At 36.3% G+C, this 19,429-nt stretch overlaps 1 protein-coding gene across 1 annotated transcript in view; it reads left to right on the forward strand.

Annotated features, from left to right (window-relative positions):
• LOC136832304 (nuclear receptor subfamily 2 group E member 1-like) overlaps positions 1-18,504 on the forward strand; it is a 104,970-nt gene extending 86,466 nt beyond the window's left edge. The window contains exons 4-9 of the mRNA XM_067093211.1: positions 9,439-9,740; positions 13,034-13,150; positions 13,711-13,794; positions 15,298-15,407; positions 15,898-16,025; positions 17,970-18,504. Coding sequence (XP_066949312.1) covers positions 9,439-9,740; positions 13,034-13,150; positions 13,711-13,794; positions 15,298-15,407; positions 15,898-16,025; positions 17,970-18,238 — 1,010 coding nt within the window. The 3' untranslated portion in view covers positions 18,239-18,504. The remainder of the gene's footprint in view (positions 1-9,438; positions 9,741-13,033; positions 13,151-13,710; positions 13,795-15,297; positions 15,408-15,897; positions 16,026-17,969) is intronic.
• The last annotated feature ends 925 nt before the right edge of the window (positions 18,505-19,429 follow it).

Raw genomic sequence — 19,429 nt, forward strand, 5'->3', positions numbered from 1 at the left:
CTATTAGTAAATATCAGCAGCTACTAGGAATTATCAGCAACTATTAGGAATTATCAGCAACTATTAGGAATCCTCACACGTCCTGTGAGGGAAACGTCTTACGCAAACAACTGTACCATTAGTAAACAGTCGATCCCAGAACAAAATGCAGGCCCAGTAACTATCTCACAAGGACTAAATTTGTTTTGAATATCATGGCCAATTCTTTAACAATTTGCCCGTCAAAATTCTGCGATACGTATTGTATCAAATGAAATTTCGGTTCACGCGTATGCATATAACCTGAATGAGTACAGATATATATTTATTCAAATGTCTGAACTGTAATCTAGTGCTCGCTTCCTTTGTCTACAGCTGTTCGTAATTACGTGGAAAGTAGAAAAGTGTCTTTCCAATCTAATGCCTTATAACAGATCGTCATATCGTTATCGAAGTCTTGAATTTAGAGGGATGCAAAGGAATGCAGTGGAATTATAACATTTAGGCCAAAGGCCAAGAGCTGGGACCAATGAGGTCATTCAGCGCTGAAAGAGAAAATGAGAGCAAAAAGGAAAGTAAGATGGAAGAAAGAGAATTATATATATTACTAAAAACTGTATGTATATATGTATGTATATATAGCAAATATATATATATATATATATATTCTCAACTTTATTTCAGGTCATGGACCACTGGCCCAATAAAGTGAAATGTTTTGGACCATTTATTTTTTGAAATACGACAAATGAATCGTAGACAATAAATATTTTGGATTGAAATATGTTCCTTACACAAGAATTACTGACTGTAGATATCATTACGTTTTCTTTTCGAGAAGAACACAAATTATTCTTACTGAATTTCAGATTAAAGATATAAGTGAAAATCCCCAGTTTATTACAAGATATAAAGAACGTCCTGTGGACCACCTAAATGTCTTCATGGACCACTAATGGTCCATGGACCACCAGTTGAGAACCACCACCAGTGGCCCATGGACCACCATTTGAGAACCACCACCATTGGTCCATGGACCACCAGTTGGGAACCACCGCCAGTGGCCAATGGACCACCAGTTGAGAACCACAACCAGTGGCCCATGGACCACCATTTGAGAACCACCACCAGTGGCCCATGGACCACCAGTTGAGAACCACCACCAGTGGCCCATGGACCACCAATTGAGAACCACCACCAGTGGTCCATGGAACCCCAGTTGAGAACCACCACCAGTGGTCCATGGACCACCAGTTGAGAATCACACACCAGTGGTCCATGGACCACCATTTGAGAACTAATGGTCCATGGACCACCAGTTGAGAATCACCACAGTGGTCCATGGACCACCAGCTGAGAACCACCACCAGTGGTCCATGGACCACCAGTTGAGAACCACCACCAGTGGTCCATGGATCACCAGTAGTGGTCCATGGACCACCAGTTGAGAACCACCAGTAGTGGTCCATGGACCACAAGTTGAGAACCACCACCAGTGGTCCATGGACCACCAGTTGAGAACTACTGCTCTAGTGGAATAGTTCAGAGGTGCGTGTTCGACTCTATAAGCAAGTGGAATTCACTCAGAAGTCACTTACGGAAAGACAATTTGCTCTCTAACTGACGATCTTCTTATATACCATTCGCACAATCTACCCGCATAATAGAGGGACAGCTTTGAACCAGTCATCCAACAGTATAAGAAAAGCAAAAAAAAAAAAAAAGGGAAATAATCAAGAAAGAAATGGTATGAATAGAGAAGCCTTCCATTTTCAGACTACCTGCCGTGAAGCTTTTCCTTAACATCGCGTCAGTGGTTCCGGATGTACACATGCAGCTGTCAATAATGAGTTTTCTCTCTGAGAGAGAGAGAGAGAGAGAGAGAGAGAGAGCACACAGATTACATGTAGGCTACCATTCTGTCTAATTCTTGATTGAATGTCTTACAGCTTCCCAAGCCTGTTAATTGTCCTTATACCGCACACCTCATACCTAACATATTTCAAAGTTAAACCAAGAAATAGCAGCGTCAAAATCGAAAGGAATTCTACTTTTCCGCAACTCAAAGGATTCCGTAAAATCAGAACAGTCACGTGTCTGACAGACTCTCTTGCAAGGCGTCAGGAGTAATAATCCTTCTAATAATTTGATAATTCTAGATAATTATGCTCTTGAACTCCTTCGCTTCTTCTTAAGAGATCAGTGCCATAGGATATCATATAACGGAAACCCTACTCTATAAATTTAATGAAACAGCTGAATAAGTTTGTGAAGAATGAAAAGAATTTACCTGCCATGCAACTTTCCTGGCGTGATGGATTTCCTAAGGCAGGAAAGTCTTTATATAAAATCGATAAACATCAACTATAAAGTAATTATTACCGAGGAAGCTTTAATTTTCGTGAAGGAAAGGGCCTCTGTTTCTACCCAGCGCTTTATCTATCACTCATCCCCACTCATTTGCAGCCTCCGTTCTTATAAAGGATTCATCCGAGTTAGGTCTAGGTCTCCCAACGTTTTCTGGTGCCCACAGGTACCCAGCTGATGCCATCACATGCTATTCATGAACCTGTCTAATCCAAACGTGTATGTATATATATATATATATATATATATATATATATATATATATATATATATATATATATATATATATATATATATATATATATATATATATATATATATATACATACTCTGAATAAAACACCAGACCCAGATGGACTCGGCAGCAAAGGGGTCTCTGGGACTCTGAGTTGAATGTAAAATATCACCACGTGTCCTTTTCGCAAGCGATGTATAAAAATGTCCCTCAAAAATATTTAAAAAAATGGAATTTTTGTGTGTGTGAGGGAGGGGACGTAGACAGACCCTGAGGCATGGGAGGGGAGGGGGCGGGAAGTGGGTGATAAAAGAGTAGGGGTGGGGGGAGGAAAGGGGGAGAATTCACAGGAGCTGGTAAGTGCCTCATCACTCACACAACCCAAGTCTAGAATGTGAAAAGGTCGGCCGCCTGGACTGACAATGCCATTAATCGTGAACGACGCCCCTCTCCCTCACATCCCCCCAGTGGGGGTGAAGGACGACGCCCCCCCACGGTGGCACCTCCTCCTCCTTTTAGTGGCCCCCCCCTGTGGGGGATGATGACGCCTTGATGACGGCTGGCTCCTACTCCTTCCAAAGGACACCCCTTATAGGACGACATATGGCCCCTTCCCCCTATAAGAGACCCTCCCGGGGGATGATGACACTGCCCACCCACCCCCCTTCCAACACACTCTCCCCCCCTCCCTCCCCAATCCAATGCCACTCGCATACGGACCTCATTGCCTGGGCCATCATCAACGCGCCCAATTTGTGCTGTGGTCATCATGTCATCGTTCCCATCTTGTCGCGTTTCTGTCTGTCTGTCTGTCTGTCTGTTTCTAAGGTACATCATTAACAGAGTCTCATTCACCTGTCTCATATATATATACACATATACACACATATATATATATAAATATATATATATATATATATATATATATATATATATATATATATATATATATATATAAATGTGTATATATATATATATGTATATATATATATATATACACACTTATACATACAAGCTGATTCAACAGTATCGCAATCTATTCCTTCTCTCTCTCTCTCTCTCTCTCTCTCTCTCTCTCTCTCTCTCTCTCTCTATTTATGTTAGGTACGCCTTCGTCACCATTAATCACTTCTTCCTCCTTGACACCATCACATTAATATGCTGAGGCTGCACCTTTTTTTTTTCTTTTTTTCTCTCTCTCTCCTTTTCCTTCCTGTGGGATTTCTAATCAATAGAACAGGTGACTCAATCGGGCCTGATAGAGTTGTGATTTCATCAAATCTCGTCTGGCTTCTGTCGGGAAGGTGAACCCCCCCACCCCCACCCCTGCACCCCTGAGTTGTCATAACAGTAAGGAAGTTTCATAATAATAATAAGTAACAATAATAATAATAATAATAATAATAATAAGGCAGGTGACCCACCAGCCCAATATGGCTTCATCAGGCAGGTGACCCTTAATTTGTCATAACAGTAGGAAGTTTCTAATAATAATAATAATAATAATATGGCTTCTTCGGGCAGGTGACCCCTCTCAATTTGTCATAACAGTAAGGAAGTTTTCTAATAATAATAATAATAATAATAATAATAATAATAATAATAATAATAATACTATTGCTTCGTCGGGCAGGTGGCTCCCCCAATTTGTCATAACAGCATAGGCAATAATAATAATAATAATAATAATAATAATAATAATAATAATAATAATAATAATAATAATAATAATGCTCACAGTAGCGTGAGCCTTAGAATGAAATCTGTAAAATTCTCGAAAACTCTGATGATAATATTTTGTAAGTGTGATTCCTGATTACGCAGAGGTGTCATAACAGCAAAAACAATAATAATAATAATAATAATAATAATAATAATAATAATAAATAATAATAATAATAATAATAATAATTCCAGTCATGACGATAATATTTTGTAAGTGTTTATGCAATAATAAATGACAATTTTCAAATACAGAACAATAATGAACATATTGGAAAAATTCCCATTACGCAGAGTTCTCATAACAGCAATAATAATAATAATAATAATAATAATAATAATAATAATAATAATAATAATAATAATAATAATAATAATAATGGTGAAGAAATCCACAATGATGTCAGTGTAAATCTTTATTAGAATTATATATATAAAGTATTTTATACAAATTTTTAATGAGTATTTACACTGGCATGATTGTGGATTTCGTCACGATTCTAATGACTCGTGCGATTATAATAATAATAATAATAATAATAATAATAATAATAATAATAATAATTTGGAATTCCTTAGTGAACAATGAATACCCTAGCAATTATAAATTATAGAATATTCATAAATATGTGGAACAAATTCTTATTTATTGATACATGTGTATCATAATACCATTCAACGTATATCAGTAAAAATATAAGACAATTTATACAGATGTTTGAAGCTAACTGTCGATTTCCCTTATTTTCGTGTAGTAGTGTTAGTCATGTCATAGGTGGCCCCCTCGGATCGTTCGTTTACCGGAGGTCTTATCATGTAAGAGTACGCAATTCTTCAAGGTCAATTATAAAGTTGAATGAAAATTAAATGAAATGAAAGACTTTCTAAATAGCAAAGCTCCGCCAACTCAAAAAGGTTACTTCCTTCTATTAAAAAAAATACATTCCTATCTCTCCCCAAATTCTGTGTGTAACCTGATATTTATACTTTTTTGTGTACTGACAAAAAACCACGAGTAGTATAGTCGACGTTATAACTTGCTATAAATATGAATGCAGATGCAATGGGAATATTACAAAATACGTTAACAAGGGAAAAGATAAATATATAACGTTTACCATAATTGATATATTTTTTCCCAAGAATAATAGTGATGGATTTAGCTGATGATAGTGAATAGTTTTTCCTGTGATAAGAGTGGTTAATAAGCTTATGATACAAATATGAATGTTTAATATGTATATGTATATATATATATATATATATATATATATATATATATATAGTATATATATATATATATATATATATGTATATATGTATATATATACATTATTATATATATATATATATATATATATATATATATATATATATATATATATATATATATATCCCGTCGCGTCGTGTCCGAGGATATATATTATATACACAGACATCACGAAACTACCTACGATTCCGACGCTAACAAACTCGACACGAATCCAAACTGCGTGATATATTCCAATTGGACGTCGCGTCGTGTCCGGAAGGAAATTGCTCGCGCGCTAGACCCGCCGTCAGTCATCGAATTCCCATTTCCGCGATTCCGGATTTTTTTTTAGTTTTCTGGGAGAAGCTCGCCGGCAATCCGTCCGCACTGCGGTCCGGATATATTAGCCAATTGACCGAGAATTTTCTGTCCGCACCGGAAGTCCGAAATTGCTTTCTGTCCGCACTTTTTCCCGCACCTATTTACGTCACCTTAATTCCCGCATTTTTTTCCCAGCCTTTTTCTTCCGGATTTTTTTTTTTACCTTATTCTGTTTTCTTTAAAGTCCGCAACTGTCAGCACTTCTCTCTTCTGTCCGCTTTGTATTCTGTCCGCACTTTTTCTGTCCGCACTTTTTCTGTCCGCACTTTTTCTGTCCGCACTTTTTTTCTGTCCACACTTTTTCTGTCCGCACTTTTTTCTGTCCGCACTTTTTCTGTCCGCACTTTTTCTGTCCGCACTTTTCTGTCCGCACTTTATTCTGTCCGCACTTTCTTCGTCCGCACTTTATTCTGTCCGCAATTTTATTCTGTCCGATCTTCCGCACTTTTTAGTCCGCTAGATCTTTAAATTGGTATTTTGATCATCATCCACCTCCAATCATCACGCACCGAAATTGCAGCCCTCTAGCCTCAGTAGTTTTTATTTTATTTTTAAGGTTAAAGTTAGCCATTATCGTGCTTCCGACAACGACATAGGATAGGCCACCACCGGGTCGTGGTTAAAACCTCTTGGCCCGCGGCTCATACAGCATTATACCAAAACCGAAAGATAGATCTATTGACTGTACGATGTATGTAGCGGCTGTACAGAAAACTCGATTAGGACGAAGAAACTTCGGCGCATTTTGTACTTGTTTTTTAAATTCATTCCTTCGTTTCTTTATTCCAGCCGTTTTTGTGAAGCGGTTGTGTATTTGTTTCTTGTAAATTAGATTCTCGTGGTGTTACTGACTCTATTTATTGTTTATTGTCTGTCATCAAGATCAATTGTGTCTGTAACTTTTGTTCAAACTTCTTACATATTTTCAAAGGACTGATACACAGTGGCATAGTTAAAATATATATGCTAGGGGTAAAGTAAAACGAAAAGAAATAACCTGACACACGAGAGAGAGAGAGAGAGAGAGAGAGAGAGAGAGAGAGAGAGAGAGAGAGAGAGAGAGAGAGAGAGAGAGAGAGAGAATGGCCTCCTGCACCCTCGTTAGCAACTTAGGTCAAGTAGGGTCAAGTAGTCTATTTAGAATTTATACATTTTACATATTTATTTTGAAATGAATGTATCTAGCTATTTGAAGAATATGAATATCATCCAAGGAATATATTTTAGTTTTTGGCTTTTTCCTCATATATTTTTTTATATTGGCTCTATTGAATCTGTACTCCGATTAGCCATGAGGTGAAATATTTATTATTATTATTATTATTATTATTATTATTATTATTATTATTATTATTATTATTATACCCATTTTGATACCATTATATATTAAATTCACATTATATCACTATTTCATATCTCATTATTATATCACTGTGTTATATCTCACTATTATATCCCATTATCATATCACCATCTTATATCCCATTATTATATCACCATTTTATATCTCATTATTATATCCCATTATCATATCGCCATCTTATATCCCATTATTATATCACCATTTTATATCTCATTATTATATCACATTTTATATCCCATTATTATATCCTGTTATTATATCACTATTTAATTTCTTATCATTATATCCCATTACCATATATCCATTTTATATCCTATTATTATATCCCATTATTATATCACCATTTTATATCTCATTATTATATCCCATTATCATATCGCCATCTTATATTCCATTATTATATCCCATTATCATATCACCATTTTATATCCTATTATTATATCCCATTGTTATATCCCATTATTATATCTCCATCTTATATCCCGTTATTATATCCCCTTCTTATATCAACATTTTAGATCTCATTATTATATCCCATTATTACATCACCATTTTATATCCCACTATTATTTCCCATTATCATATCCGGAGCCAGAAATATAGTTCGAGCCCCAAAGGCCGAAAAAGCCCAAAGTCACGAAGAATAAAATAGGTAGGAATAAAGAGGTTTTTGGCCTGGGAGGGTTTTGGGCTTTGGACAGGGGAGAGATGGTTGGATAGAGGAGAGAGGGGAAGGAGGAGGGGGCATTTGTCTTGAAGGGGGTTGAGAGGGGGGAGAAGAAGAGGTAGGCGCGTGGGGGGGTATTGGGCTGAGAGAGAGTAGGGAGCTGGAGAGGTTTTGGGACTTTGGAATGGTTGAGAAAGAGGGGTGGATATAAGGTAAAGGGGGGGGAAGTGGAGGGGGTATTTGGCTTGAAAGTTGGGGAAGGGGGATGGGGAAGGGGAGTGTGGGCCAACCCAAGGCTAATTTCTTTGATGGGAGGAGCGAGAGGCAGTCATCGGTCAAAGGCGGACGCCTTCTCAAAAGACGGAGATTACGTGGCCCTCCCATTCATCTGTAACCTTCACGCCCGGATGCTGCCTCCCTTTCTCTCTGTCACTGTCTCGTCTGGGTCTGGGGGATGCGTGCGTGCGCGCGCGCTTCCCCGTGTGTGTGTGTGTGTGTGTGTGTGTGTGTGTGTGTATAAGTCTTTCATGTGTACGTGTGTTTATAGCTTTCTTTCCATTAAGAGATCATTATTTTTATGTTTTTTTTTTTATTTTGTCTTGTTTCGAGTTGCGTGTGCGAGTGTGTGTGTGTTTGTGCGTGCATATGTATGTGCGTGTGAACGTGTGTGTGTGTGTTAGTGTCTGTTCTCTAGTATGCGCATGCGTGTGCTAAGACAGCAATCATCAATAATAACAATAATAATAATAATAATAATAATAATAATCTGAAGTTTATAAGTTATCAGAAGGGATAAAACTACATATTCACTTGGACCTTACAACTTTTGACCATGCAACCTTTTACCACACAACCATTGATCTTGCAGCCTTTCATCTCAAAAACTTGGACCCCAAAACCTTTGACCTTGCAACCTTTGACCTTACATCCTTTGACCTCACAATCTTTGACCCCAAAACTTTTGACCTTGCAACCTTTGACCTTACATCCTTTGATCTCGCAACCTTTGATCCCAAAACCTTTGACCTCGCAACCTTTGACCCCAAAACCTTTGACCTTACATCCTATGACCTCACAACCTTTGACCCCAAAACCTTTGACCTCGCAACCTTTGACCTTACATCCTTTGACCCCAAAACCTTTGACCCCAAAACCTTTGACCTTACACCCTTTGACCTCACAACCTTTAACCTCACAACCTTTGACCCCAAAACCTTTGACCTGACATTCTTTAGCCTTACATCCTTTGACCTCACAACCTTTGACCTCACAACCTTTGACCTTACATCCTTTGACCCCAAAACCTCTGACCTTACAACCTTTGACCTCGCAATCTTTGACCTCACATCCTTTGACCCCACAACCTTTGACCTCGTAATATCCAACCACGCAACCTTTGACCCGTTAACCACGCCCTCTCAGAGACATAAGTGACAGTGTTTGCCCTCCTCTTTCTCCCTTGTCTCCGGCAGCAGTGCAACACGAGCGAGGGCCCCGCAAGAGCAAGAGTAAAGAAGGGGCCATGGGCCTGACCCTCGGCCTGGGTCACAACGACCACTACTCGACGGCGGCGGGAGCGCCGCAGGACACGACGAAGCTCCCGCCCCTCCTCTTCCCCCCGCCCCCGATCCACTCCATCAAGCACCACGGCCCGCCGCCGCCCATCTTCTCCGAGGGCATCCTGGCGCCCACGCCCATCTTCATGTCCCATGTGCCTACGTCACAGCATCATGGGCTGCTGCATATGCTGTCGTCGGCGGATAAGTTACAACAGGTGAGGGGTTGTTTTTTTTTTTTGAGTCGTTGTTATTGTTGTTTTTGAGATATTGTTGTTTTTGATATTGTTGTTTTTGAGAGGTTGATTGATAGTGTTGTTTTTGAGATGGTGATATTGTTGTTTTTGAGTTGTTGATATTGTTGTTTTTGAGTTGTTGTTATTGTGACAAGAGTTCTTATTCAGAATTATTATTATTATTATTATTATTATTATTATTATTATTATTATTATTATTATTATTATTATTATTATTATTGTTATATTACAGGTGTTTGCTTTATAGTTTATTATTATTATTATTATTATTATTATTATTATTATTATTATTATTATTATTATTATTATTATTTGAAATATAAATCTTTTAGATATATTGCAAGCAAAAGCATTATAAAACGCACAAACAGACACTTGGTAGAAAATAAAAACACCAGTCTGACTTGATCAACGCAACCAATAAAAATAATATTACGACTCACCAATGAAAGTAAAATACACACTTAATATAAAAAAAAATGGCCATTTACATTGTATTACGAAATCGAGAAGGTAATTTTCATAACTTTGATCGAAGGAATCCTTCCAAGTATGCATAAAGGGTATTTAAAGTAATCTGAATTATGTTTTGGTATGCTGAAGTAGACTCACTTACATACACAAATATACATACACACACACACACACACACACACACACACACATATATATATATATATATATATATATATATATATATATATATATATATATATATATATATATATATATTTGGTAAGTCGAATTGAGACAATCTATATTGTCTCGTAATTAATGATAACAAGGTAGGAAAGTAATTGTAATGACATCTAATTACATTATATGTAATTCGTGAAAGAGCAATCAAATGTCTGGAAATCAAAATATAATTCATGAAACTATCGAGACAAGGCAAATTGAGGTGCTTATGCAATGATTACATTGAGGTAGTTACATTGAAAACGAACAGTAATTGTAATGTAATTGAAATGTAATTGCGGTTTTTCAGAAAATTTGACACCGATTTAATCGGCAAAAGTTGTCGAAGTAATCAAAACTGAACCGCAATTGAAATAGAAGTAATTAGCGCAATACATCACCCAAATAACGGAATGTTATTGTCCAGGCTGCCCCTGGCAGTAAGAAGAAGAAGAAGAAGAAGAAGAAGAGAGAGAGAGAGAGAGAGAGAGAGAGAGAGAGAGAGCAAACACAATAACTGGGGAGAGAGAGAGAGAGAGAGAGAGAGAGAGAGAGAGAGAGAGAGAGAGAGAGAGAGAGAGAGAGAGAGAGAGAGAGAGAGAGAGAGAAATAACGAAAAAAGGAGTACACATAATAACAGAAGAGAGAGAGAGAGAGAGAGAGAGAGAGAGAGAGAGAGAGAAATAACGAAAAAGGAGTACACATAATAACAGAAGAGAGAGAGAGAGAGAGAGAAAAAAGAGTACACAGAACAGAGAGAGAGAGAGAGAGAGAATGACAAAAGGAAACACATAAGAGACAGAAGAGAGAGAGAGAGAGAGAGAGAGAGAGAGAGAGAAATGAAAAAGGAGTACATACAATAACAAGAGGAGAGAGAGAGAGAAGAAAACGAGTAAACACAGTAACAGAGAGAGAGAGAGAGAGAGAGAGAAATAACGAAAAAATGAGTACATACAGTAACAAGAGAGAGAGAGAGAGAGACTTCAAGGGACACCAAGCGCAAGTTGGACGAGAACAAATGCCTTTCATTTAAGTAAAGAGCCACCGGGGGGCCGGAACAGGTAAGGTCATTTCCAGCAGAAATAACGCCGATAAGTCAGCAGGGAGGCGGGTCACCCACCTCCTGCTGCTCCTGCTACTGCTGCTGCTTGGTGGAATGAAGCGGTCGGAGCAGAAGGGCGAGAGAAAAATGGAGGTGCTTTGGAGTTAGGCTTTTGGGAAGACAAGAGGTTCCTCCCCTGGTTCAACTTTGAAAGCTTTTTTTTTTTTTTTATTTTTTACAGAATCGTGTCTGTTTTGGGGAAAGTCTAGGTGTCAGTGAAAAATGCATGAAATTTAGCAAATTAGCATTTTCTATTTTTTTAGTTTTTTTTCTAAAGTAAGTCCGGATGTCAAGGGAAAATATGGGAAAATTAACGTCTTAGTTTTTCTAGATTGAGCGTGAAAGTGAGGTCGAAATGCTGGAAAATAATTTTACTTAACTATTTAACTGTCTGGCGTCGGTAAAAAAATGCAAGAAATTTACTATTTTCAATCGCCTTTCCCTAAACTAAGTCTGAAAGTCAGTAAAAATGTTGGAAATTTAATGTTTGATCTGTTTTTTTTTTTTTAAACTGGGTCTGAAATTTGATGGAAAATTCAAGAAAATTAACATTTTATTCAACTATTCCAAACTAATTCTATGATATTTAAAAAATACAGGAAACTTAGCCTTTTACTTAGCTTTTTCCTAAACTGTAAGCTGAAAGTCTAAAAAAGATGTCGATAATAATGACATTTTACTAAGGCTAATTATAACACGGCTTTTTCTGGAAATGCAAATCAAATCAGTAACTTCGCAATACGTTCACATCTCGTGATTTTAAAGTAATATATTTTTTAAATGTTTTCTAGAGATTTCTCATATTCATAATAACTGTTATTAGAACAACCAAACTTCATTGTTTTGATGATGCAAACTCAATCTTAATTAGCAAACAGCAAATTTATAACATATCTTGTAATTCTATAAGTTCTATATTACGGGATGCTGACGTAAGTTGCATGCCCGTGACCCTATAAGTAATCGCGTGACCTTATGCCACAGCGGGTATGGCGTTCCTAGGCGGTCACTTCGGAAAGGGACGATATACAAGAGCTAGGAGATGATCAAGATGAAATTAAAGCCAATTTTGACACAGAAAAACTCGAGAAAATTTAGGCATTATTACTGGTAACTGAAAATGCCCCGTTTGCTGAGCTGAATGTGGGCAAAAAGAAGGACCCCGGAAATCAACTAGGATGATCATGATGCTGATGATAATGAAAATAAGCCAAGATCAAATTAATCCTAATTAATGAATGATGGTGATGGTAATGATAATAATAAGTCAAGAGCAATTATCTAATTCTAATCAATGACTTAGATTTCAACTTATCCTCTACCAACTGATCTGATATTTGGGAAACAACGTATCCCTCGAATCACTGTGATATTTTAGCCCTTTTTTCATGCTAAGAATATTTAATATTTATTTTATTCCTGGTATTTTGTCAAATTTAAAAAAAAAAATCTTTATGTATTTTATTCCCGGCAGAACGAAAAATCTCAGGATGGAGGGACCAGTAGTGCAGGGGTTATATCTGACATGATAGGAGCACTCCCACACCTGCCATCTTTGTTACCCTTCGCGCCATCTTGGGACGTCTTCCAGGTAACTTTTTAAGGATCTCTAGAGTTACCCAGCATTATATATATATATATATATATATATATATATATATATATATATATATATATATATATATATATATATATATATATATATATCCTTTTTTTACAAAAGCTGACGTCTTTCAGAGCTGAAAAATACAGTATATGGAACATAAATAAAAATGCTAAAATGACTCGGATTGAAGTTTTAAATTTACAAAGTAAAACATTAAGAGTTAGCAGATAAGACGTATAGAACAGTTCTGGAAAGGTACCGATCTGTTGTCCATTCCATCTCTTAAACGTTAATGTTTAACATTTTTAAAATTTTTTTTTTTTTTTGTATTTTCCAGCTCTGAACATGAGGCCGTGTTCTCGAAACGTCAGCTTTTATAATAAACGGATAAATAGTCCTTGAAGTTTCTTTCAGCTCCCTGTTCGATACTTGTTGACGTCAACGCTTCCCATTTCCTTGTTTATATTCATACACATGAGTCTGTATGTGTCTGTTTGTGTCTTTATAATTGACAAATATTTTTTTTCTCCCAATGGGTCCAACAGGAGACCACGGCCAGGTTACTCTTCATGATGGTGAGATGGATCAGGTCGTTGGCACCCTTCCAAACTCTGTCTAGGTCAGACCAGGTCAGTAGGCCTAACAAGGCTTAGGTCAATGTGCAGTGCTTAATATCCAGCAGTTATTCACATAATAATATCAATCTAATCCTATCAATAAGCTATTATTATTAACAGTGACCCGCAATAACACCAGAAATTCGAGATTTCGAACGTCGTTCCCAGGTCAGACTAGGTCAGTAGGCCTAACAAGGATTAGGTTGATATATAGGGCTTACTACTCAGCTGTTATTCATGCAATAACATCAATTTAATGCTATCAATAAGTTATTAATATTAACAGTGACACGCAATAACATCAGAAATTCTATTTGATTTGGAGAAGAAATGAGGAATAATTTGAAAGTAATAGGAATTCCGAAGATAATCAGAAGTTTGGAGTATGATGCAACCACAGTGGTAGATATGATGATGATAATGATGGATAATGATAGTGAATGGTGAGGTCAATGTAGAGGATTGAAGGTCAAATGATACTGAAGACTTATTTTAGATGACAATCTAAACATCTGTTACTTAATACAGCTATGTCATTATCACCTTTGAAATTCATTGTCCTCATCAATGACATTCATTTTCCTTTCTTTCTTCATCATCATAGATTATTCATCACCAACAAATATTATTCATCATCGTCATACACTATATTTTTCTCTCCACCATAATCGTCATCATTATCACCGTTACTTCATTGTACCGCGTCACATTCATAAAAACTATACAAGATCCTCTTATCATCATCATCATTATCATCACTTCATTGTACCCCCGTCACATTCATGAAAATTATATATTATCTCTTGTACATCGTCATTATCATCACTTCATTGTACCTCGCCACATTCATCAAAACTCTACTTTTGTGATCTCATTATCACCATCATTATCATCAAATCATTATACTCAGTCACATTCAACAAAACTCTGCATTGTGTTATCATTATCATCTCATCATTGTACCCCATCATATTCATCAAGAGTCTGGAATGTCCTCGCCATTAATCACCATCATCAACACATCATTGCACCCAATCATATTCATCAAAACTCTACATTGTGACCTCATCATCATCATCATCTCACTGTGCCCAATCATATTCACCAAAATTCTACATTGCGATCTCATTATCATCATCATAATCATCACCATATCATTGTACCCAATCATAATCATCAAATCTCTACATTGTCCTCTTATTCATCGTCATCATCATCATCATCATATCACAGTATCCAACTATAATCATCAAAACTCTACATTGTCCTCTTATCCGTCATCATCATTCATTATCATCATCATATCGTACCGAATCATAATCATCAAAACTCCACATTGTCCTCGTATTCGTCATCATCATCATCATATCATTGTACCCAATCATAATCATCAAAACTCTACATTGCCCTCCTATTCGTCATCATCATTCATTATCATCATCATCATCATCTTCATCATAACTTCTATTTTCATCTTTCCTTACTCATCCTGAATATCCTACGCAATCCCTACAGTGCGTCCTAGTGGAGGAATCATGGAAGGAGCTGTTTTTGGTTCACCTGGCCCAGTGGTACCTGCCCCTTGACCTGAGTGCCCTCCTTCAGAGTCCTGCTGCCCATGCCAGGTCAGAGGTCATCAGTTTTTATTAGATTTTATCATGAATGGAATTAAAGTCTCATTAGACAAATATAAGGAATGCTTTGAGGGATTATTCATTGTTGTTATGATGACGAATCGTTTTAAGCTGTTTATTTGTGTATGTACATGAACAAGGCATTCACACATATGTATACATATGTATACATTGTAACATACGTACACATATAAGCATGTGTATACTATATATATATATATATATATATATATATATATATATATATATATATATATATATATATATATATACTATATATATATATATATATATATATATATATATATATATATATATATATATATATATATATATATATATATATATAAATATATACATATACATATATACACCACAGTCTCTATAGTATCTATACATTTGCAAATAGCATCCATTAGTGCCCTAAATATGGCATCTACCGTAACATACCTTTTATTTTTTTGTACCCATCGATACCCAGATTAGGCAACGACGAAAGGACGGCCCTGGAGGTCGCCACGATCCAGGATGTCCTCCGTCGGTTCAGACATCTGAGTCCGGATAACACCGAGTGTGGATGTCTCAAAGCCATCGTCCTTTTTAAACCAGGCGAGTAAATCCCGTAGAGTTTTTTGAAGTCTTCTCAGTATTTTTGCTTGCTTTTTATTATTATTATTATTATATTATTATTATTATTATTATTATTATTATTATTATTATTATTATTATTATTATTATTATTATGTAGCGCGAATTTAAAGAATTGTTATTGTAATTGCTAATATTACTGTTATTACTTCCTGGTGCTTATATCATAAATTATTATTATTATTATATTATTATTATATTATTATTATTATTATTATTATTATTATTATTATTATTATTATTGTAGCGCGGATTTAAATTATTGTTATTATAATTGCTATTATTACTGTTATTACTTCCAGGTGCTTATATCATAAATTATTATTATTATTATTATTATTATTATTATTATTATTATTTTTATTATTATTATTATTATTATTATTATTATTATTATTATTATTATTGCAGCACGGATTTAAATTTGTTATTATAATTGCCATTATTGCTATTATTACTAGGTTTATATCATAAATTATTATTATTATTATTATTATTATTATTATTATTATTATTATTATTATTATTATTATTAAACGAGCCGAAATTTCACGAACATTGTAGCAATCCTCCACATTATGCAATAACCCTCATTTTAACAAAATGTAAAAAAACAAAACAAAGAGATATGGCCTGCACTAAAGTCACAATAAAAATGAACAAACTTCAGATATCAACAAACCAACATCATGAATTACTGTTTGGTTTACCTGTCATCACTTTCAGAGGCCGGATAAATATATCCTATTTCGTAAAGTAAGTCTCCTAACTTCATATGCAAAATATAGATTTATAGGTCCTTATGATTACGGTGTGAATAATTTTTCTTTATAATAATGTTATTTTGTTGACTCTGGTACTATGGTCATTCCTGTACTGAAATCATTTTTTTTTTTTTTTTTCAAACATCCAAGTGGTTAAGTAACTATGATTTGTTTGGCATTTATGATGAAATATCCTTGCCCAGTTTTGTTACAGTACCTAATTTGGATGTCAAGGTCAGAAGCCACATGAAAGTAATTTGACTTTGAAATTAGATCTATGCTAGTTGACATTATCTGATTTGGAAAACAATGGACAAGTCATTTGCTTGTAATCTGGTTAGCAAATCAGGGTCAAAGGTCACTTTCCAATACTCTGATTTGAAAAATCAGGTCAGAGGTACGTGCCAGGGATCTTATAGAAAACAAGGTCAAAGGTCACTTATCTTAGATTTGGAAAGTTTTGCAAAAAGTCATTTGTAGTTAACTAATGTTGAACTGGAGTACAAGGTCAGAGGTCATTTGCTGATATTATGATTTACACAGGTCAGGTTACAGGCCACTTGCCATTAAGTTGATTTTGATTCGGAAGATCAGATAAATGTCATTTGCCAGTTACCTGATTTGGAGGGCGAGGTCATAGGTCACCTGCCATATTGTAATTTTATAGGTCATAGGTCACCTGCCACATTGTAATTTTGAAGTCAAGGTAAAAAATCACTTGAGGGTATTGTGAATACAAAATCAAGGTCAAGGGTAATTTACAGTAACGTGATAAAGGAAAAATAAGGTCAGAAAATTTTCCCAGAATCTCCCTAAGAGAAACAGGTCAGAGGTGACTTCCTTAATCTTGATTGGCAAATAAAGGGAAAAGTAATGTCATTAGCATATCATGGCCAGAGTTCACATATCAGAAATCTTGGTTTGAATATTAGGTCAAAGGTCATTTGCCGGTCACATCCCGAAAGGACACGCTCGATTTAGTATAACAATGCTTCACATTTAAAGCAAAGAACTGCAATTGTTCTTCAACCTTACGACTTGTCTTTGTAAATTGTTCATGTATATTTGTTCCTTACTCCTTCAGAAGCAAGAAGCCAATCTTTGCAAACTGTTCATGTTTATTTGTTTCTTCCTCCTTCAGAAGCGAGCGGCCTGGTTGAGGTGCATCCCGTAGAGATGTTGCAAGACCAAGCCCAGTGCATCCTGAGCGATTACATCCGGACTCGGCTCCCCAGACAACCGACGCGCTTCGGGAGACTCCTTCTCCTCCTGCCGGGGCTGAAGACGGTCAGGGCAGCCACTGTGGAGGGCCTCTTCTTCAAGGACACCGTCGGGGACACCCCGATCCACCGCCTAGTCCTCGACATGTACACGATGGACAAAGTCGACCACAGCGCCAGCAGCATATGAAGCTGAATTTTATACACCCGGGCGGAGGGCGCCCGACGGGGCGGGCGGTCCCGAAGGGCGGTTCTTCGACGTCTTTGTATATAGTTCTTGTTATATATTATCAGATGAATTATGTTAACAATCGTCGTCTCTCTCTCTCTCTCTCTCTCTCTCTCTCTCTCTCTCTCTCTCGGTCCTGAGCCTAAACATTCCTACCCATTGCTACTCCCTTATTTCTTTCCTCTTCTCACCCACCTTCCCCCCGGCTCCCCCCTCCTCCCTGCCCCCCTCCCCGCCCAGCCGTTGGTCGAAAAAGTTTGATGATAGTGTTCTGTGGAATAATCTAAGTACGCTCGCTCTTGCCTTTTCTCTACAACCTCTAAAACCTCGTATGCATATACATACATACCTACACATTTATATATACATACATATATATATATATATATATATATATATATATATATATATATATATATATATATATATATATATATAAGTGTGTGTGCGTTTGTGTGTAATACTCCGTATTTTCCATAACAGCGGAACATCGTTATCGCAATTATTATTACCGATCGTCAGTCATATATTTTTCTATAAAACATACCATCGGAGTCAAGCAAACCAAGTAACGAAAACAAACAACAAATCCCAAACAGATAAACAAAATCTCTGAGAGAGAGAAACAGTACGAAAACAACAACAAAGGCCACTTTGTTTCCACGACGAAGATTAATACTTTGGCCTTGTATAAGCAAGAGATCACAAACAAAGCCGAGCGCCTGAACATCGCTGTTTACCCATTTGTGTATGTTGACAGATACTTGTTCCATTTTTTTTTCTTATCCTTCTTTCTCGGTTTTCCTTGTTTACATAGGCTTGGTCCTTCTTCTTCTTCTTCTTCTTCTTCTTCTTCTTATTCTTCTACATTATCACTATCACCACATTCTTCTTGTTTTCCTCCTTCCACCAAGTCCTGAGTTTTTCTTTTGTTTATATGTTCTGGTCCACCTTCTTCTTCTTCTTCTTCTTCTTCTTCTTCTTCTTCTTCTTCTGTTTTCCTTTTGTTTAAATTATCACGATCACACCATTTTCTTCCTCTTCTTCTTGCGTTCTTATTTTTCCTTTTGTTTACATCATCTGGTCCTACTACTTCTTCTTCTTCCTCTTCCCCTGCAGTTCGTGGCTCCCTCACCTTGGCCCAGGCACATT

This window comes from Macrobrachium rosenbergii, chromosome 49 (assembly GCF_040412425.1).
Source record: "Macrobrachium rosenbergii isolate ZJJX-2024 chromosome 49, ASM4041242v1, whole genome shotgun sequence".
In the NCBI taxonomy this organism is placed as follows: Eukaryota; Metazoa; Arthropoda; class Malacostraca; order Decapoda; family Palaemonidae; genus Macrobrachium; species Macrobrachium rosenbergii.